Source organism: Chiloscyllium plagiosum, chromosome 30 (assembly GCF_004010195.1).
Source record: "Chiloscyllium plagiosum isolate BGI_BamShark_2017 chromosome 30, ASM401019v2, whole genome shotgun sequence".
Lineage (NCBI taxonomy): Eukaryota > Metazoa > Chordata > Chondrichthyes > Orectolobiformes > Hemiscylliidae > Chiloscyllium > Chiloscyllium plagiosum.
In genome coordinates, this window is record NC_057739.1 from 41,102,105 (window position 1) to 41,124,179 (window position 22,075).

The 22,075-nt window shown below is 42.2% G+C and overlaps 1 protein-coding gene across 8 annotated transcripts in view; it reads right to left on the minus strand.

The window, feature by feature from the left end:
• Positions 1-22,075, minus strand: part of LOC122564952 (centrosome-associated protein 350-like) — a 155,839-nt gene that overhangs the window by 102,265 nt on the left and 31,499 nt on the right. For 7 of the 8 annotated variants that reach the window (XM_043720498.1, XM_043720496.1, XM_043720494.1 and 4 more), the window contains 3 exons: positions 16,964-17,634; positions 8,578-8,712; positions 3,980-4,087 (listed from right to left, as the gene is read on the minus strand). In XM_043720498.1, coding sequence (XP_043576433.1) covers positions 3,980-4,087; positions 8,578-8,712; positions 16,964-17,634 — 914 coding nt within the window. The remainder of the gene's footprint in view (positions 1-3,979; positions 4,088-8,577; positions 8,713-16,963; positions 17,635-22,075) is intronic. The other variant, XM_043720497.1, reaches the window with a different exon arrangement.

Consider the following 22,075-nt stretch of genomic DNA (forward strand, 5'->3'; position numbering starts at 1 on the left):
AACTTTATTGCTGGAACAGCACAGCAGGTCAGGCAGCATCCAGGGAACAGGAGATTCGACGTTTCGGGCACAGGCCCTTCTTCAGGAGACTTGGGGTTAGTAAGAGGAGGTGTTATCATTTCTAGAAGGAGTGAAAGTAGATAAATCCCCTGGGCTGGATGGGATTTTTCTGAGAATTCTCTGGGAAGCTAGGGAGGAGATGGCGGAGCTTTTGGCCTTGATCTTTGAGTCGTCATTGTCTAGAGGTTTAGTACCAGTGGACTGGAGGATTGCAAATGTTATGCCTTTGTTCAAGAAGAGCAGTAGAGATGACCCAGTGAGCCTCATCGACCAGTGAGCCTTACGTCTTTTGTAGGAAAAGGTTTGGAAAGGATTATAAGAGATAGGATTTATAATCACCTCGCAAGCAACAATTTGATTGGAAATAGTCAACATAGATTCGTCAAGGACAGGTCATGTCTCACAAATCTCATTGAGTTTTTTGAGAAGGTGACCAAGCATGTGGATAAGGATAGAGCAGTTGATGTGGTATACATGGACTTCAGTAAAACCCTTGATAAGGTTCCACATGGTAGGCTATTGGATAAAATGCGGAGGCATGGGATTGAGGGTGATTTAGCAGTTTGGATTAGAAACTGGCTTTCTGTAAGAAGGCAACGAGTGGTGGTTGATGGAAAATATTCAGCCTGGAGTCTGGTTACTAGTGGTGTGCCACAGGATCTGTTTTAGGACCATTGATGTTTATCATTTTTATAAACGACTTGGATGCAGGCATAGGTAGATGGGTTAGTAAGTTTGCAGATGACACTAAAGTTGGTGAAGTAGTGGACAGTGTGGAAGAATGTTGCAGGTTGCAGGAAGACTTGGATAAACTGCAGAATTGGGCTGAAAAGTGGTAAATGGAGTCCAATGCAGATAAATGTGAGGTGAGTCACTTTGGGAAGAATAACAGGAAGGCAGAATACTGGGTCAATGGAAAGATTCTTGGTAGTGTGGATGTGCAGAGGGATCTTGGTGTCCATGTATATAGATCCCTGAAAGTTGCCACCCAGGTTGATAGTGCTGTTAAGAAGGCATACGGTGTGTTAAGCTTTAGTGATAGAGGGATTGAGTTCCGGAGCCATGATGTCATGCTGCAACTGTACAAAATGCTAGTGTAGCTTCACTCGGAGTATTGTTTGCAGTTCTGGTCACCCCATTATAGGAAGGATATGGAAGCATTGGAAAAGGTGCGAAGGAGATTTACCAGGATGTTGCCTGGTCTGGAGGGAAGGTCTCATCAGGAAAGGCTGAGAGACTTGGGTCTGTTCTCATTGGAAAGAAGAAGGTTAAGAGGGGATTTAATAGAGACATACAAGATGATCTGAGGATTAGATAGGGTGGACAGTGAGAGTCTTTTTTCTAGGATGATGATGTCTGCTTGCACAAGGGGTGATAGATTTAAGACAGATGTCAGAGGCAGGTTCCTTACTCAGAGAGTGGTAAGGATGTGGATTGCCCTGCCTGCCAATGTAGTTAACTCAGCCACTTACGGGCACTTAAACAATCCTTGGATAAGCACATGGATGATGATGGGACAGTGTATGGTAATGGGCTTAGATTAGTTCACAGGTCGGCGCAATATCGAGGGCCAAAGGGTCTGTTCTGGCCTGTATTGTTCTATGTTCTATGTTCTATGACCAGTGTGGACTTAGCCTGATGATGAATGCAGTCATTCAGATGGGTTGGGTAAGGAGTAGGACAAAGGTCCTCACCATGGTTGATGTACTGTCCAGTAGAACTTCATTCAGTGCCACTTATAAACATGTCAGCATCATCAATCTCCTCTATAAATGGCACCTGATCCAGGCTCAATTGTTAATTTTAAACACAGGATGATGAATTTCTATCAACCAAAGGAATACATTGGATTAGCAGGCGGGTAGATTTAGGTCACAGGAAATGACAGTACAAGAGTGGGGCGGAGAAATAATTGACTCCTGTTCTTACAAGATGCTCTGAACAATTGGTAACTGGAATGCCTGGAGTTAGTCAGAAACACCAGCACTGCCCTCACTCTATTTTTTCACACACTCTTCCAGTGGGAAGTTGCTGGATCGCATTCAGGGATTGCTGGCCAATTTTCCCTTCTCTTAATCCCAGCACACATGGAACTCAATGCAGACCGGAGACAGAACCTTGGCATTTCCTGGTCTGCTCAGGTCTTTCACTCTCTGAGCTACTGACACTGTTCCAAAGATACATTGACAGTGACCTTTGACATTTGACTTCCTGTGCCAGTTGAAATCAAAATTGACAGGCTTGCATCAAAATCATATTTCCTGCAGGCAACACAGTTAAAGTTTTGTGTCTTATTTTGCGATTTAGAAATTATTTAGCTATTGAAAATACATTTTACTATAAGATGTCAAGCCCTAATTAGCATTGCGTAGCATTATTAAATCCAAATCTCAGATTAAATCAAATCCTGTTTGCCTCTCTGATTACACTCATTGCATTAGGAAAGTCAGACCCATTAAACTATTTTTCACAAATCTTCTTTCATTGTATGTTTAAATTATGTAAAAAATATTTTGATGCTTGGCTCTCTGAGCAATGCAGGTGTGGGATCCTAATGATAAAACCACACTGTCGTGAATCCCAAGGCAGGACACTGGTACTTAGCCAACATCTTGTTCAAAACTGAACAGAGTCTGATTGCCAAGACTGAAAAGGGATTACTGGTGTGGGATTTTGATCATTTTGAAATGAGAAAACACATTGTAAAACTGACATGCAGGAAAGGAACAGCTGGTGTGTTGTGCCTGCACCAGGATAAATAGTTAAACTGCACTTCAACAGCCTATTGATGTTGTGATCGTCTAACAACAGAAGTGCATTTATGTAGTGCATTTCATTATTGCAGTCCAGCTGAAAGCACTTTGAATTAAAGTTCAAGTATTATCACAGGGTTACGCAGGAAATATAGGAGCCAATTTGCTCAAAGACTGCTCCCATAAACAATAACGTGATGATGGCCATTTATGCTATTAGTGTCAGGCCAGGGCACAGAGCAGATCAGCTCTGCCCTTCTTCAACAGGATTTCTTCAATCAACCTGAAAGGAATGTGAGACCTTAGTTTAATGTTCCATCTCAAAGGCAGTGCTTCTAAGGTCCTACCTTCCACACCTGCGATGAGTATTGCCTAGCAGCTCACAGTCAGCAGACACTAAGACACACATCATCCTGACTGGGAGCTTTATCACCATCCTCACTGCCACGGGGTCAAATTCCTGGAGTCTCCTCCCAAACAGGACTGTGGGTGCACCTGTAGCACATGGACAGTGATGCCTCAAGTACGTGGCTCATCAACATCTTTTCACAATCACGCATGGGATGTGAGCATCACTGGCTGGGTCAGCCCTTCGGTAATAATAGTCAATCACATTGCTGTGGGTCCACAAGCACATATAGACTCACGGTTTCCTTTTGTTAATGGCATCAAATTAAATGGGTTTTTAAAACAACAATCTACAGTAGCTTCAGGCTCACCATTATTAAGTCCACATTTTCTTTTATTGAATTCAAATTCCATCATCTGATATGATGGGATTTGAACCGAAATCCCCAGAATGTTACCTTTGTTTACTGGATTACTAGTTTAAGCAGCAGTATCACCAAGTAGTTACTTTCCAGCAATAAGGGATTGGTAATAAATGCAGGCCTTGCCAATGAAACCCCTGATCCATGAATGAACTAAAAAGTAAAGGATCAGACTTTGACCCAGACTTTGTGTTCACAGATTTTGGAGTTGGATTTCAATCCACAATCATCTGACTCGCAGGTTAGAGCATTACTCACTGAACCATGGGTAACGCATACATGTTTGGCCTTTGACTCTAATACACCGATGCATAACTGAACCCTCTGCCTCTTTTGTGAAAGGATAAGTTTCTTGCAGTAGCTCAGACTAACTTGTACAAGTTTTCAGCCACTTACCTTCAGATTTGATTGTTCTCTTTGGGCTTGGTGACTTGGAGGGTCTTTGTGCTTGGAGATTTGCCTCCCAGTTCTTAATGGAAGCTTTGAGGGAGTTTCTTTTCTGCTCTGAAATGGAATATTCAAAGATGCCTGATGTCTCTACACAACAAATGGATTGTACCACATTGACAGAAAGGAAGTACATCAGTCCTGCACAATTGAATGAGCAGCAAATTGCTCAAATACACAGCTACAGAAAAATAAAACAGGTCAGTGTTGCTGGGGAGCTTTCATCAGACTTTCCATTTAGAGCTTTGTTGTATAAGCAGTGTGTTGCTTAGCTTTGTACCCAATGCTGGCCTGGACAGAGTGGATGTTGGAAAAATGTTTACACTGGTAGGAGAGACGAGGACCCAAGGGCACAGCCTTAACATAAAGAGAAGACCTTTTAGAATGAGATAGGAAGAAATGTCTTCAGCCAGAGAGTGGCGAATCTATGGAATTCATTGCCACAGAAGGCTGTGGAGGCCAGGTCATTGAGTATATTTAAGACTGAAATAGATATGTTCTTGATTGTCAAGGGTTACGGGGAGAAAGCAGGAGAATGGGGTTGAAAAACATCAGCCATGATTGAATGGCAGAGCAGACTTGATGGGCTGAATGGCCTATCGTCTGCTCCTATGTCTTATGGTCTTATTAATTCCCAACCTCAAATGCCCTGGCTGATTTGAGCTGGCTGTCAGCTTTGATTAAGACAGCTAATGTAAAGCTTCTCTTTATTACCAGCGGAACACACAAAAAAAGTAAGGATGCTCTGATTCAAGTATGTAGGACCTTGGTGATGACATCTCAAATACTGCACGGGCAGTTTTGATCTTGTCTTACTCTGTTCTTAACTTGTATGTTAGTATGAGATTGCCCAGAGTTCGTAGACTAGTGGCATGGGAAATTCCAACTCATACTGGAAATGCATGCATGTTTTCAGTGTTGGATCAGATTTGGGAGCAAAATTCTGTACCTCCCCTGCCTATAGCAAGCTAGTAGCAATGCAGCACCACAGACTCAAGCTTTGTTGAGAACTGGGGTCAAGCAAGTTGCTGCCTATGCTGTACTCATATTTCTCATCACAGCACTCCACCCAACATGGATGAGTGGGAAACAGTTCAACCTGTGTCAGCTCCAGTCTAGTTGCAGTTTCCCCTTGCAGACATTCTTAATCAACCCTTTTGGGATCATTACAACATATCTCTGGAGTAGGTGGGAATTTGAATCTGGACCTTCAGGCTCAGAGGTAGGGACACTACGATTGCACCACAAGAGTCTTCAGCTTCTCATTGCAGGTTGTGGAAGATGAAATGCATTTCCAAGGATGGGACGTAGAATTAGGTGGTGCCTTTCATGGCATCAGGGCTTTCCAGAGTGATTTCAAACTAACTTTGTGCTTTTCTGTTAAGTCACTATTGCAGTGTAAGGCATGTGAGAGGGCATGAATGTTAAATTGTGGCATAGCGATAATATCTACTTGACTAGTAAATCCATAAAATTAATCCTCTATGTCAGGGTTCAAATCCCACCCCAGCATCTTGGAAAAGTTTAGTTTCAATAATAAATCTATAATTGAAAGATTGACTCAGTGAAGGTGAGCATGACATTATTAATTGCTGTTTAAAAAAAAATCCTAGGAAATTCAATCTTCACATGCTTATAGCAATGTGATTTGCTCTTATACAAGCGGCTTGGACAAAGGGATGGATGATATGTTCACTAAATTTGCTGACGACAAGTAGGTAGGAAAGAAAGTTGTGAAGAGAATGCATGAAGGCTATGAAAGATATAGTTGGTGAAGTGAGTGGACAAAGTTCTGACAAATGGAGTATAATGTAGGAAATTGGAAATTGTTCATTTTGTTAGGAAGAATAAAACAGAAGCATTCAGTCTAAATGGTGAGAGATTGCAGAGTTCTGACTTGCAGAAGCATCTGGCTATTCTTGTGTATGAATTGCAAAGTTTAGTTTTCAGCCACAGCAAGTAATGAAAGCTAATAGAATGTCACTGCTTATTGTGAGCAAAATTTAATCCAAAAATAGGGCAGTAATGCTTTATTTACACAGGGTATTGGTGAGACCACACAGAGTCATACAGCACAGAAACAGACTCTTTGGTCCAATTTGTCCACGCCGGCTAGACATCCCAATCTGACCTAGTCCTATTTGCCATAGTTTGGCTCAAGTCCCTCTAAACCCTTCCTATTCATATACTCATCTAGATACCTTTTAAATGTTGTAATTGTACTAGTCTCCACCACTTCCTCTGGCAGCTCATTCCTTACATGCATCACCCTCTCTGTGTAAAAGTTACCTCTCAGGTCCTTTTAAAATCTTTTCCCTCTCACCTTAAACCTATACCCTCTAGTTTCAGATTCCTCCACCCGAGGAAAAAGACCTTGTCTATTCACCCTATCATGCCCCTCATGATTTTATAAACCTCTGCAATCTTACCATTCAGGCTCTGACACTCCAGGGGACAAAAGCCCCAGCCTATACAGCCACTCCTTATAACTGAAATCCTCCAATTTTGGCAATACCTTTGTAAATCTTTTTTGCACCCTCTCAAGTTCTACAACATCTTTCCTACAGAAGACATTTTCCCAGGGCAGAAATGGCTATCATGAGGGGGCATAATTTAAAGGTGATTGGAGGAAGGTTTTGGGGAGCTGTCAGAGATCGATTCTTTACGCAGAGAATGGTGGGTGCATGGAATGCACTGCCTGCGATGGTCGGAGAGTCAGATACATTAAGGACATTTAAGCCACTCGTGGATAAGGCACATGGATGATAGTAAAATGAAGGGTATGTAGGTTAGTCTGATCTTAGAGTAGAATAAAAGGTCAGCACAATATCAAAGGCCGAAGGGCCTGTATTGTGCTGTACTGTTCTATGCTCTATGTTAGAAGGGCAACCAGAATTGTACACAGTATTCTAAATACCTGATGCCCCATGTAGAATATTTAACAAGGATGTGAAAATGTTGCAAACAGATCAGGGGAAGGTTTATCAGACTGATACCTAGAATGGGTGAGTTGCATTATGACCAAAGATCAGAAATCCAAGGGCTTGTATCTCCTGAAGTTCAGAAAAGCAAGTAGCAGCTGGATAGATACATACAAGATCCTTGAGGCAGCTGTGGAAAGACTGGCACCTTTTGTAGGAGATTCTCAAACTAGAGATCACTGTTTAAAAATAAGGCATTCAGGCAAAGACAAGAAGGAATTTCTTTATCACAGAAGAGTGTGAATCTTTGACATTCTTTTTCTCAAAAGGTGGTGAAAGCAGAGTTTTTAACTTTTTGCAAGGCAGAGGGAGATAGACTCTTGATAAGTAAATGGGTGAAAGGTTAGTTAGGAGTAAGCAGAAATGCCGAGAAATCAGATCAGCCATGTTTGGACTGAATGTGGAACAGGCTCAAAGGGCTGAGTGGTCTACATCTGCTTCCAAACCAGCTGGATATCATTCAAGATGGGAGTGACTCACTGAGACCCATCTGACTCACACTCAGTATAAATCCATTGGCAAATGTAGTAAAAACTATGAGCAGGACAACATTTATGATGTTGCTATTCATCACCCCAGTATGTGAAAAGAGTATGTACGTTTTATCTCAATATTTTTCCATATTTTGTGCAATATTCTGGACAGATTAGGTCAGGAAAAATAGTTCTAACTCAGAAAAAATAGAGAATGAGAGAGCACAGATTTAAAATAATGGGTAAAAAGCAATTGTGATGGAAGAAAGAAACCCTTTCTCTCAGCGAGGGTGTGGAATGCACTGCCAAAGAGTTAGAGGAGGCATGTTCAACCAAAGCATTCAAAGCAGAACTGGACTGTTATCTGAAAAGGAACAATGTGTAGGAGAAAACAGGGCAATGGTATTACCAACTTGCTTGTTGACAGTCAGTGTGAAAACGATAAATCAAGTGGTCTCCATCAATCCTGTCATTCTGTCTATATCTGATGATGTATGTTGTTCGGTGCTCTGTGTGTACACCAGCATTAGTCTTTACACTGTGCATAGAATCTCAAATTTCTCACCCCATTTTTCTAATATAATTAATTCACAAAATGCAGCTGCCACTAGCAAGGCCAGCATTGATTACCCATTTCTAACTACCAAGAGGGCAGTTGAGAGTCAACCACATTGGGTCTAGAGTCACATACAGGCCAGCATTTTCCTTTTCTATTCCTGAGATGTTCCAATACATCTCTGGAACAGGTGGGATTTGAACCCAGGCTTGCCTTATTCAGAGAGAGTGACACTGCCACTGCACCACAACAGCCCTCTCTGAACCATTTGTTCTGTTCATTAATTTCTTTCCTTTAAGTGCATTTATGAACCAGATGGACTTCCTCCCTTCCTACAATAAATATCAATATCAATAAATAACAATTTTTTTCTTGAATGCAAATTCCACCATCTACCATGGCAGGATTGGAACTTGGGTCCCAATTTCATTACCTTGGTTTCCAGGTAAATATTTTAGTGATAGCAATACGACGTCCCTGAGGGAATGGACGATAGCACATCCATAATCAATGGGAACAATCTGATTTGTCTCAAACCTGTATTTTGTCGTCCCCAATCTCTGCGTCGCATCATTTGTTGCTGACTCGACCAAGATTTCACTGCAATCGCCTCTCCAAACTCCTGGGATCTTGAGAATTTCTTGTCAGGTGCCAACTCAACGGCATTGAAACCTGAAAGAAATTGGAATTACTCAGCAGTATCTGATAGAACAGAAGCTGTTTACACTGCCAGATGACTCAGCACCCAAAGGCCAAAGGAACTGGAGGCAGACGGGGAGGTTTTATTTTTTGTTAAAATGACAAGTTGCTCCAACCTGGAATGCACTGGCTGAAAGAAAAGGGTGGAAGCAAATACAAAAGGGTAGAGCAATGAAACAGACCAAAGTAAGCTAAAAAAAATACACTGACCAAGTGACTAGGGAAGCACGGGGTAAATTTGTTGAGATTATTACTGTCTGGTGACAAGTTAACAGGCAGGTAAAGGAAAACACAGTGAGATAGAACATAGAACAGTACAGCAAAGGCCCTTAGCCCTTGATGTTGTGCCAACCTTTAATCTTACTCAAAGATCAATTAACCTACATAGCCCACACTTTACTATTCTGGATGTAGGTTTGCTTGCTGAGCTGGAAGGTTTGTTTTCAGCTCAGCGTGCAAATTTACATCCAGAACCTCAACCTGAGCTAAAAATCTTCTCAAAACTCGCTAACACTTTACTATCATCCATTGCCTATCCATGAGTCGCTTAAATGTCCCTAATGTGTCTGACTCTACTACCACTGCTGGCAGTGCATTCCACACACTTACCATTCTCTGTGTAAAGAACCTACCTCTGACATCTCCCCATACCTTCTTCCAAACACATTAAAATTCTGTCCCCTTGTGATAGCCATTTCTGCCCTGGGAAAAAGTCTCTGGCTATCCACTCTATCTATGCCTCTCATCATCATGTGCACCTCTGTCAAGTCACCTCTCATCCTTCTTCACTTCACTGAAAGAAACCCGAGCTCCCTCAGCCTTTCTTCGTAAGACCTGCTCTCCAGTTCAGGCAGCATCCTGGAAAACCTCCTCTGCACACTCTCTAAAGTTTTCACATCCTTCCTATAATGAAGCTGAACTGAACACAATATTCCAAGTGCAGTCTAACCAGGGTTTTATAGAGCTGAAGCACAGCCTCGCGGCTCTTAATCTCAATCCCCCTGTTAATGAAGCCCAACACACCACACACCTTCTTATCAACCCTATCAACTTGGGTGGCAACTTTGAGGGATCTATGGACATGGACCCCAAGATCCCTCTGTTCCTTCACGCTGCCAAGAATCCTGTCTTTACCCTGTAATCTGCATTCAAATTCAACTTTCCAAAATCAATCATTTCAGACTTTTCCAGGTTAAACTCAATCTGCCACTTCTTAGCCCAGTTCTGCATCTTGTCAATGTCCCGTTGCAACCTTCAACAGCCCTCCACATTATCCACAATTTCATCAATCTTTGTGTCATCGGAAAAATTACTAATCTACCTTCCACTTCCTCATCTAAGTCATTTATACAAATCCCAGAGAGCAGAGGCCTCAGAACAGATCCCTGTGAAACACCACTGGTCACCGAGCTCCAGTCAGAGTACTTCCCATCTACTACCACCCTCTGTCTTCTATGGGCCACCCAATTCTGTATCCAGACAGTCAGATTTCCCTGTAGGTAAAAACAATGACTGCAGATGCTGGAAACCAGATTCTGGATTAGTGGTGCTGGAAGAGCACAGCAGTTCAGGCAGCATCCAAGGAGCAGTAAAATCGACGTTTCGGACAAAAGCCCTTCATCAGGAATAAGATTTCCCTGTATCCAATGCCTCCGTTCTTTCTGAATGAGCCTACCATAGGGAACCTTATCAAACGCATTACTAAAATCCATATACACGGCATCCACTACTCTACCTTCAATATGTTTGTCACATCCTCAAATAATTCAAAAAGACTTGCAAGACATGACCTGCCCCTCACAAAGCCATGCTGACTAGCTCAAATCAAACTATGCTTTTCCAAATAATCATAAATCATGTCTCTCAGAATCTTCTCCAATAATTTTCCCACCACCAATGTAAGACTGACTGGTCAGTAATTCCCAGGGTTATCTCTATTCCCTTTCTTAAACAAGGGAATAACAGTTGCCACCCTCCAATCATCTGGCACTACCCCAGTGGACGCTGAAGACGCAAAGATCATTGCCAAAGGTGCTGCAATCTCTTCCCTCGCTTCCTGCAGAAATCTTGGGTATATCCTGTCTGGCCCAGGGGGCTTATCAATTCTTATGTTTTTCAAAATTTCCAGCCCATCCTCCTTCTTAACATTAGCCTGTTTCATTTCTATCCTCAGAAAAGACAAAGTTCCTCTCACTAGTGAAAACCGAAGCAAAGTATTTATTAACGACCTCCCATCTACTCCAACTCCAGACACAAGTTCCCTCCATAATCCCTGATCAGTCCTACCTTCACTATGACCATCTTCTTGTTCCTCACGTAGGTGTAGAACATCTTTGTGTTTTCCTTAATCCTACCTGCCAAGGCTTTATCATGCCCCCTTCTAGCTCTCCTAAGTCCATTCTTCAGTTCCTTCCTGGCTAGCTTGTAACCCTCTAGAGCCCTGTCTGATCCTTCCTTCCTCAACCTTAAATAACCTTCCAAGATTTCCGCTTGACTAGATGTTCCACACCTCTTGTCATCCAAGGTTCCTTCACCCTACCACCCTTTCCTTGCCTCAGTTAGACAAACCTATCCAGCACTCGCAGCAAGTACTTCCTTAACAATCTCCATATTTCTGTCATGCATTTCCCTAAGAATATCTGTTCCTAATTTATGCTCCAAAGTTCCTGCCTAATAGCATTGTAATTCCCCCTCCCCCAATTAAATATTTCACCATAATGTCTGCTCCTATCCCTCTCCATGATTATAGTAAAGGTCACGGAGTTGTAATCACTATCACCAAAATGCTCTCCCACTGAGAGAACTGACACCTGACCTGGTTCGTTGCCAAGCATCAAATCTAATATGGCTTCCCCTCTAGTCCGCCTATCTACAAATTGAGATCATGTAACTAAAATCATCAGCAAACCAGACAGTTTGCTTGTGTAGAACTCGTCCATGCCGACCAGACATCTTAAATAAATCTAGTCCAATTTGCCAGCACTTGGCCCATATCCCTCTAAACTCTTCCTACTCATATACTCATCCAGATGCCTTTTAAGTGCTGTCATTGTACTAGCCTTCACTACTTCCTCTGGCAGCTCATTCCATACATACACCACCCTCTGCATGAAAAAGTTGCCCCTTAGGTCTCTTTTTTATATTTCCCCTCTCACCATAAACCTATGCCCTCTAGTTCTGAACTCCCCCAACCCAGCGAAAAGACTTTGTCTATTTATCATATCTATGCCCCTCATGATTTTATAAACCTCTATGGGGTCACCCCTCAGCCTTCGACGCTCCAGGGAAAACAGCCCCAACCTATTTAGCCTCTCCCTGTAGCTCAAATCCTCCAACCCTGGCAACATCCTTGTAAATCCTTTCTGAATGCTTTCAAGTCTCACAACATCCTTCCTATAGGAGGGAGACCAGAATTGTACACAATTAACCAAAAGTGGCCTAACCAATCTCCTGTACAGCTGCAACATGTCCTCCCAAACCTCATACTCAATACTCTGACCAATAAAGGAAAGCATACCAAACGCCTTCTTCACTATCCTATCTACCTGAGACTCCACTTTCAAGGAGCTATGAACATGCACTCCAAGGTCTCTTTGTTCAGCAGCACTTCCCAGCACCTTACCATTACATGTCGAGGTCCTACCCTGATTCGCCTTTCCAAAATGCAGCATCTCATATATATCTAAATGAGACTCCATCTGCCAGTCCTCAGCCCATTGGTCAAGCTAACCAGCAGAAGTCCACAGCTGTTCAGAGAGCTGGTCTGAGACAGCTACTTCCTGATTTGCAATCCTTCTAAGTATATCTCCTAACTGGGAGCCTGAATGCGTTTAACATAATCTCATCTGCCCTAGTTTGCTTCTCCTTGCCCCTAGCCTTTCTACAGCGTCACATTGAACACAGTTGAACACTGTGCGACCCAAGCCTACACTTGGGGCTGTATGTTTGCCTTAAAACACACCCAAGAAGCAAAACAAACCTTGACTGGCCATCCATCAAACTCGCCAATCAATGGTTGCAAATCATGATGGTGAACTCGTGACTGTCAGTAGAATAACAAATGATTTAAACGGTTGAACAACAATGACAAAGTACAGGTCCATCATCAGACAATTATTTAATCATTATTTTCTTCTGATAAGAATCTTGACTGCAGTGGCCGCACAGATCTTTTGACTTGCCATCCCCACCACTCATGCTTAATCTGAGAGGCAGCAGCAACACAAACATTGCAGCATCACAGAGATGTGTTACACTTTGTTGTGCAAGGCAGTCGGCCTGAAAGGGTTAATACTGAGCACTCAGTGTAGTTCTGCTCATGACTGTATCATTATTTTTCATTAAGCTGTTCAAACATGTCATGGCACACATCCAGGGCAGGTGAGACATCAACCTGGGCCTCCTGGCTCAGAGGTAGGGGCATTACCACTGCACAAGAGCCCTCACAGTGGATATATATGACTGCCTCCAGGTGGCAGCAGTCAGTCTGCTGTTAGTTTCTGGAGTCTGGAATCCTGTAATTTCGATCGAGCCCTACCTTGTACATGATACAGTATCACTGACAATGTAAAGTAATTATTCAGTCTTTCTCTACTGTAATTTAATATCTTACTGTATAATAAGTCTTTCTTGTTACTCAAAGACATGCCACTTCTACTGAGACATCCATAGGGTCATCCTTCACCACTGAACCTTAGCAAGCCAGTGAGACTGGTGTGACAAGAGGGATTACAGGCTGGTTTCCACCCATGATTTTTAAACATTGTTGAGGTAAACAACGAGCAAAGATCCTCCTTAGAATAAAGTGTTAACTGCAGACATCTCTTACAACAAACACCAGAGGCCACAGGTCAGACACAGAGGTGGGGCGAAAGTGCACAACAAGTCTTAGTTGGACGGCATGGATAGGAGTGCCTTCTGAGGCAGTGTATTCTCTTCAGGATAGAGTAAGGCTCCTTGGATCAGACATGTCAAAACCTTGTAAAAAAGGACATGCTGATGCCTGGTTGTCTCAAGCATATTACTGCGAAAGTCTATTCAATTCAGCATGTATTAGATCACTCGACCAAAGTGCAGGTCAAAACATGGTGAGCTGAATGACCACCTTCTGTGCCATATTATTCAGCGGCCCAATGTGAAAGGAAAAGAGATTTTATTTTGATATTCATTGTGTTAATGATGAACACAAACCATTCATACTCTAAATGAATGATGTGACATATAAATATACTCCTTCTGTTCATGACACTTCTCCTAATGTTCATCTATTATTTCAGAAACCTTGTGATAAGGGCTTGAACTATGCACAAAAGAAAATACCCGTCAAAAGCATTGTGTCAGAAAAAGAAATGTTTGGAATGGAATGTTTTTTTATCAGGTCTTCTCATATCCTTTCCATTTGTTTCTCAGTCAGCTGGCTTTTACACAAGTTTGCCATTTCCTAACATATTGAAAGATTATTCTTCAGGATGTGAGCATCATGGGTAAGAATGGCATTTATTGGTCATTCCTTGTTATGCTTATTGCCCATCCCCGGATATGATTAAGCTGGGGATCTGGTTGAGCTCAGTTCAATGGCTACCAGTTTATAACACTGACTAATGCCAATCGCATAGATTCAATTCTTGCACCAACTGAGATTAGTGTGAAGGATTCTCAACCTCTTGCCTCACTAGAGGCATTGTGACTCTGAGGTAAAACCAACACGAATTCTCTCTTTCTTTCTGTCATGGAAGAGCAGGCTTATGATCTAGGATGACTGTTACCATGGTGCTTGTATCACTCTCTTGTTACAATCACTGTATCATCACTTTATGATGAACCCATCAGTGAAGTCTGGCAGGAACTGTGAATGTTGACATTTAGAAGCATGAAGCACTGAGGTGAGAAGGAAGACCTAAGAGTTGGAATTATATAGGTAAACACCAAAAAGGAATGTTCATATAACCATACCCATTAAGCTGACAGATTCATTGAAATGAATTCACTTAAGTCAAGCTGTTTTTTCCATTTCTCTGTTTTCAGTGGCACTTTATTCATTTACATCGTCACTTGGAATCAAACCTGCGAGTAGTTTCAAAAGACATGTACCAGTGTTGACAAAGCTTTCTAACCTCCTGTTTTTCATTTTCCCAAGTGCAGTTTGATTCACTTCACAGATGTTCTGGCTTTAAGACAAATAACTCCTAGCACGTTTTTGAAGAAAGAAATAAAATGGCGTATTTGAGCATAGTCACTGGTTAAGATTGGTTGCCAATTATAAGGAATAACATTTTTATTTTCATTTTGGGTCATAAACTGGAAGTTGGAAGCTGCTATACATCTAGAAATACCAGAAGAGATTTTGCAACTTGAAAATCAAATGGGATTGTACACTTTACCGATACAAAATTATGTTACTTCTCAGGGCAATGCAGTAATGGACATTTTTTGAGACAAAGTGGTACTAGGAGTCTTTGAATAAGGCAAAACTGCCAAGCAATAGCCTTTGAATTGGTGCAGATCATGCACACAGCGAGTCCTATCAGCTCTCAGAATGAAAAACACAAAACTTGAAGACTCTGAAAATAAAGTTCTGAGATGAAAAAAGATCTAAGTCCACCTGAACACCTAATAAATCAAAGATTAACCATTGCTGTGTCAATAATACCATCAATAAAAACCTCAGAAGAACGATGAATAAACTCATCCTACTTTTGTGAACTGGACTCTTGAACAACAGAATTCAGTTTCTGACCAAAATATTTCTGTTAAATTATCTGTTTTTGGCTAATTTATTCATGAATTACATAAGTTGCACCACAGTAATGAGCATCCACTTTTACTTGCCACTTGTTAAGGAAGGAGTTTGTTCACAGCAGAGTTAGTTTCACTTAATGATGATGCGTGGTGCAAATTACGTTTGCTCTGAATAGCAGTCACCTTGGTTTAATTGGGTAATTACACAGTCACAACAGCTTGTGGAGCAGTGGGACTCGATAATCAGTACACCCTTCCCAATGAAGTCATCAGACAATTACAGAATGGTCATTACTGAAGAAATTCTGGTCATAATCTCAGTCCTATGCCAAATGAGGCCTGTGACAAGTCCTTGTCATATTAGTCTGCATGTCATTTCTGGACAAAGTTACTTCACAATCCATGAACTAATAGCAGCCCTGAACCATTGGTATTCCCAGGTACATAGCATCCAAGCAAACGCATCTTAAAAAAGATAAGATTTGACACGAGAAAATGTAGGAAATAGGAGGACTAGGCCATTCAGCCTTTCGAGTCTGCTGTGCATTTCAATATGATCACGGTTGATCCCGGATCCCATTTTCTACCTTGCCATTGGTAACTGGCTTGGATTTTTTTATTCATTTGTCCACAAGATGTTGGTGTTGCTGACTAGGTTGGCATTTATTGCCCATCCTTAATTGCCCTCAAGAAGAGGGGACGGGCAGGCGTGGTTGGTGGTGGGTGATACATTTGCAGTGCTCCTTTCATTGATAGAGAGAGGGAGGAGGCAACTGATACAAATCCAAAACTCTGCATGCTGGAAATCAGAAATAAAACACAAAAGTTTGGAAAGATTCAGCAGTTCTGGGTGAATCTGTGGAGTTACAGAAGCAGAGTCAAACTTTTTGTTGCAGTGCTTGGAATTGACACAGTTAAACCTGTGGAGGTGTGCATACAATAGAAGGGATTTTTTTAAAATTGGAAAGTTAAGAACAGGGGAAATGGTACTGTGTCAGAACTATACTGAAAATTTGCGTTAATCTGGCACCTTGCATGCTGTAAACATCCTACAGCTCTTCAAGGAAGCCAAACAAAATTTAACACTGAGTGCCATTGGGAATATTTGGACAGGTGTTTGGTCAAAGACATAACTTATAAATGAGTGTCATAAAATGAGGGAGGCAGAGATACACAGGTCAGTCTAAGGGAGCAACTCCGGCCTTGTCAACTGAAGATGTGCCTGCCAATGTTGCCGAGTGTTTAGAATCAGGGATGGGAAAGAGGCCAGAAGAAAACACACATGAACTGACCAGGTAAGAAGATTGAAACAAGCAAATGTGCAGAGTCTTAGATGGGAGCTGCATGAGTTGTTGGAATGAGAGAAGAGAAAGGAAATTGAAGGAAGATAATCACATGCTGGTCACAATGATCATCTTTCAGCCACCCTAATGTCTTCACTCAAACTGAAGGCTCACATGAGATAATCAATGAGATGTATACTTACCTTTATAGGCTGGTGCAGGGGGGGCAAAGGTCATCTTCCTGACCCAATGCTTCATTGACCCATTATTGAAAGTGTCTCCAAACTTCATTTTGAGAGCTGGAACAGGTTGTTCTGCATGTGGTCTATTTGAGAGAGTCCCCTTCATCTTGTCCAAATTCCTCTGTCTCCTGATCCGCTCTTTAAGTCTCTCCAATTTGTTCACAGGAGAATGACTCTGCTCCAGATGCTGAGTTAATGGACTTCCAGGTGGGGTAGGGGGCAAGGCACTAATTGATGGGTCGGGAGATCTTTTCCTCTCTTGCAAGATCCGTCTTTCGATTGAACAATCAAGGGCCAAATTGCTGTCATTCCCAACTAGCCTTCTTTCGTCAAGCAGATGTTGGTTGGACAGTTCAAAGCCACTGCAAGTCTCTTGATCACCAGCCATGAACCAATAATTTTCCATCGTGTCCATATCACCCAATGCATGCGATCTTGTTGGAGTAACTCTTGTTGATAGGCTATCATTTTTATCTTGGTTGCTGGATAGTATTGTACGATTAAGTGCAGACAGTGAAATGTCTTGGTCAATTATGTCATTGTATAAGGGGCTCGATCTCTCATTCCAGAACATTCTTCTTGAAGAATGACAATTCTTCACCAAGGAATTGAAACTTCCAGTGTTATTTGTCCTGTCCAATTTTAAGAACATTTCAAAAGTTAACTTCTCTAAATAAGAATAAATAAATATACTTGAAATGGATCTTGAACAAAAAGTAAATCAACAAATCCCAGCCTATACTTAAAACAAGTGCAAAGCCCACAATCCCAATAGGTTCCCATTCAAGATGTTCTGCTGTGTTAATTTGGAGTTTTTCTCTAAAAAGAAAATCATTCACCAGATGTGGGTATTACTGACTAGGTGTGTGTTGCCCAGAGAGTATTTAAGAGTCAATAAGATTACTGTGGGTTTTGAATCATAGAATGCCTACAGTGTGGAAATCGGCCCTTCAGCCCAACAAGTCCACATTGAGCTCCCACCCAGACCCATTCCTCTACCCTATATTTACCCCTGACTAATGCACCTAATCTACACATCACTGAACACTATGGGCAATTCACCTAACCTGCATACTTTTGGACTGTGGGAGGAAACTGGAGCACATCCATGCAGACAATGTGCACACTCCAGACAGACAGTCACCCAAGGGTGGAATCGAATTCGGGTGCCTGGTGCTGTGAGGCAGCAGTACTAACCACTGAGCAACTACGCCTGTTGCAAGAACAGCAGATTTCCTTCCCAAAAGGGCATGAGTGGACTAGATGTGTTTTCACCAACAATCACCATGGTCATCATTAGGCTCTTAATTCCACACTTCTGTTGAACTCCAATTCTGCTAAGTGCCTGGTAAGGTTTGAACCCAGGTACCCATTACATTACCTGCATCTCTCGATTAATAAATCCACTGATAATGCCAATAGGTCATTACTTCCACTGGTCAGGATAGTTTAATAGCAGCCTCATAGCCAAACTCCAATGCCCAGAATGCAGATGTATTCCTTTCTCAGTGAGAAAGCGATAAAATGGAAACTGGGCGGGGGGGGGCTTACTTGCTTTTGCCCCTGCTTTCTAAGCTTGTCACTGGCTATCCAATGGGAAGACAGCGAGTTAGGGGTGCAAAGGGATAGCTCTGTACCCAAGTGGATATCTAGTCTGGGATGTTACACAGTAATGGGGAGGCAGTGGCCTTGCCATGAACTGGAAATGTGCACAGACACCAATTTAAATGTCCATTACCCTCTCAATCTCTCTTTCTTTCTTTTGACAGGCTTAATATCAAGTGGCATGATGGCTCAGTGCCCAGCACTGCTGCCTCACAGCATCAGAGACATGGGTTCAATTCCACCCTTGGATGACAGTCTATGTGGAGCTTATATATTCACTATGTGTCTGCATGGGTTTTCTCCCACACTCACAAAGATGTGAAGCTTAGGTCAATTGGCCATGCTAAATTACCCATAATGTACACACTAGGTATATTAGCCATGGGAATTGCATGGTGACAGGGATAGGATGGGTCTGGATGAAATGGTCTTCAGAGGTTGATGTGGATTTGATGGGCTGAATGGCCTGCTTCCACTCTGTAAGGTTTCTATGATTCTAAAGCACTTAAGGCATGAAGTCAAAATAGCTTACAAGTGTTGCCCCTTTGAGCCATTGACTCTACTGCGCCTTATTGTGTTGGTCCTATTGACAGGCTTTTATTTGTGTCCTTGTCCTCATAGTTGCTGTAAATCGCGAACAAACCTTTGCCATCCAACAAGCTCAATGATTTATTCATTAGTTGTCTAAAAATGGCGGCTATAATCCAGATTTCCACACTTACACCTCTACTGTATCATTCACATCTAGGGACTCCAAGCAGCTCAGGAAGGACGCTCACCACCAACCTTGAGGGGAATTAGGGATGGGCAATAAATACAGACCTAGACAGCAGCACTCACTTCGGAAGAACAATTAAAATGAAAATAATTGGAGATTAGTGCAATGACATCAGGTTACTAACACATAAGTGTCATACAACATGACACATTTCATACAAGTGTCAGCCCATGCCAAACATAATCCCAAAATAAACTAGTCCCACCTGCCTGCTCCTGGCTAATATCCTTCTAAACCTTTTCTATTCATGTACTTACCTAAGTGTTTTTTAGACGTTGTAATTGTACCCGCATCCACCTTTTCCTCAGGAAGTTTATTCTACACACGAACCACCCTCTGTGTAAAAATATTGTCCTCGTGTCTGTTTTAAATCTCTCTCCTCTCATGTTAAAAATGTGCCCCCGAGTCTTGAAATCCTCCATGGAGAAAGTGAGAATTGCAGATAGAACATAGAACATTACAGCGGAGTACAGGCCCTTCGGCCCTCGATGTTGCCTCGACCAGTCATACCAATCTGAAGCCCATCTAACCTACACTATTCCATGTACGTCCATATGTTTGTCCAATGACGATTTAAATGCACTTAAACTTGGTGAATCTACTACCGTTGCAGGCAAAGCATTCCATACCCTTACTATTCTCTGAGTAAAGAAACTACCTCTGACATCTGTCCTATATCTATCACCCCTCAATTTAAAGCTATGCCCCCTCGTGCTCGCCGTCACCATACTTGGAAAAAGGCTCTCCCTGTCCACCCTATCTAACCCTCTGATTATCTTATATGTCTCTATTAAGGACCCTCTCAACCTTCTTCTCTCCAATGAAAACAGCCTCAAGTCCCTCAGCCTTTCCTCGTAAGACCCTAGTAAATCTCCTCTGCACCCTTTCCAAAGCTTCCACATCCTTCTTATAATGCTGTGACCAGAATTGTACACAATACTCCAAGTGCGGCCGCACCAGAGTTTTGTACAGCTGTAGCATAACCTCATGGTTCTGGAACTCGATCCCTCTATTAATAAAGGCTAAAACACTGTATGCCTTCTTAACAACCCTGTCAATCTGGGTGGCAACTTTCAAGGATCTGTGTACCTGAACATCGAGATTTCTCTACTCATCTACACTACCAAGAATCTTACCATTAGCCCAGTACTTTACATTCCGGTTACTCCTCACACTTGTCCGCATTAAACTCCATTTGCCACCTCTCAACCCAACTTCGCAGCTTATCTATGTCTCTCTGTAACCTACAACATCCTTCGTCACTATCCACAACTCCACCGACCTTAGTGTCATCTGCAAATTTACTAACCACCCTTCTACGCCATTATCCAGGTCGTTTATAAAAATGACACACAGCAGTGGACCCAACACCGATCCTTGCGGTACACCACTAATAACTGGACTTCAACATTTCCCATCAACCACCACCCTCTGTCTTCTTTCAACAAGCCAATTTCTGATCCAAACTGCTATATCTCCCACAATCCCATTCCTCCACATTTTGTACAATAGCTTACTGTGGGGTACCCTATCGAATGCCTTGCTGAAATCCATATACATCACATCAACTGGTTTACTCTCATCTACCTGTTTGCTCACCTTCTCAAAGAACTCAATAAGGTTTGTGAGGCACGACCTACTCTTCACAAAACCGTGCTGACTATCCCTAATCAACTTATTCTTTTCTAGATGATTAAAAATCCTATCTTTTATAACCTTTTCCAACACTTTACCAACAACTGAAGTAAGGCTCACTGGTCTATAATTACCAGGATTGTCTCTACTCCCCTTCTTAAACAGGGGAACCACATTTGTTATCCTCCAGTCTTCTGGCACTATTCCTGTAGACAATGACGATTTAAAGATCAATGCCAAAGGCTCAGCAATCTCCTCCCTGGCTTCCCAGAGGACCTGAGGATAAATCCCATCCGGCACAGGGGACTTACCTATTTTCACACTCTGCAGGATTTCTAATATCTCTTCCTTATGAACCTCAATCCCACCTAGTCTAGTAGCCTGTATCTCAGTAATCTCAACAACATTGTTGTTTTCTAGAGTGAATACTGTCGAAAAATATTCATTTAGTGCTTCCCCAATCTCCTCTGACTCCACACAGAACTTCCCACCACTATCCTTGATTGGCCCTAATCTTACTCTCTTCATTCTTTTATTCCTCAAATACCTATAGAAAGCCTTAGGGTCTACCCTGATCCTATCCGCCAACAACTTCTCATGTCTCCTCCTGGCTCTTCTGAGCTCGCTCTTTAGGTCTTTCCTGGCTACCTTGTAACCCTCAAGCGCCCTAACTAAGCCTTCACATCTCATCCTAACATAAGCCTTCTTCTTCCTCTTGACCAGAGATTCGACTTCCTTCATAAACCACGGCTCCCGCGCTCTACAGCTTCCTCCCTGCCTGACAGGTACATACTTATCTGGGACACTCAGGAGCTTTTCCTTGAATAAGCTCCACATTTCTGCAGTTTCCTTCTCCATTCTATGCTTCCAAAATCTTGCCTAATTGCATCGTAATTGCCTTTCCCCCAGCTGTAACTCTTGCCCACTGGTATACACCTATCCCTTTCTATCACTAAAGTAAACATAACAGAATTGTGATTGCTATCACTAAAGTGCTCACCTACTTCCAAGTCTAACGCCTGGCCAGGCTCATTACCCAGTACCAAATCTAATGT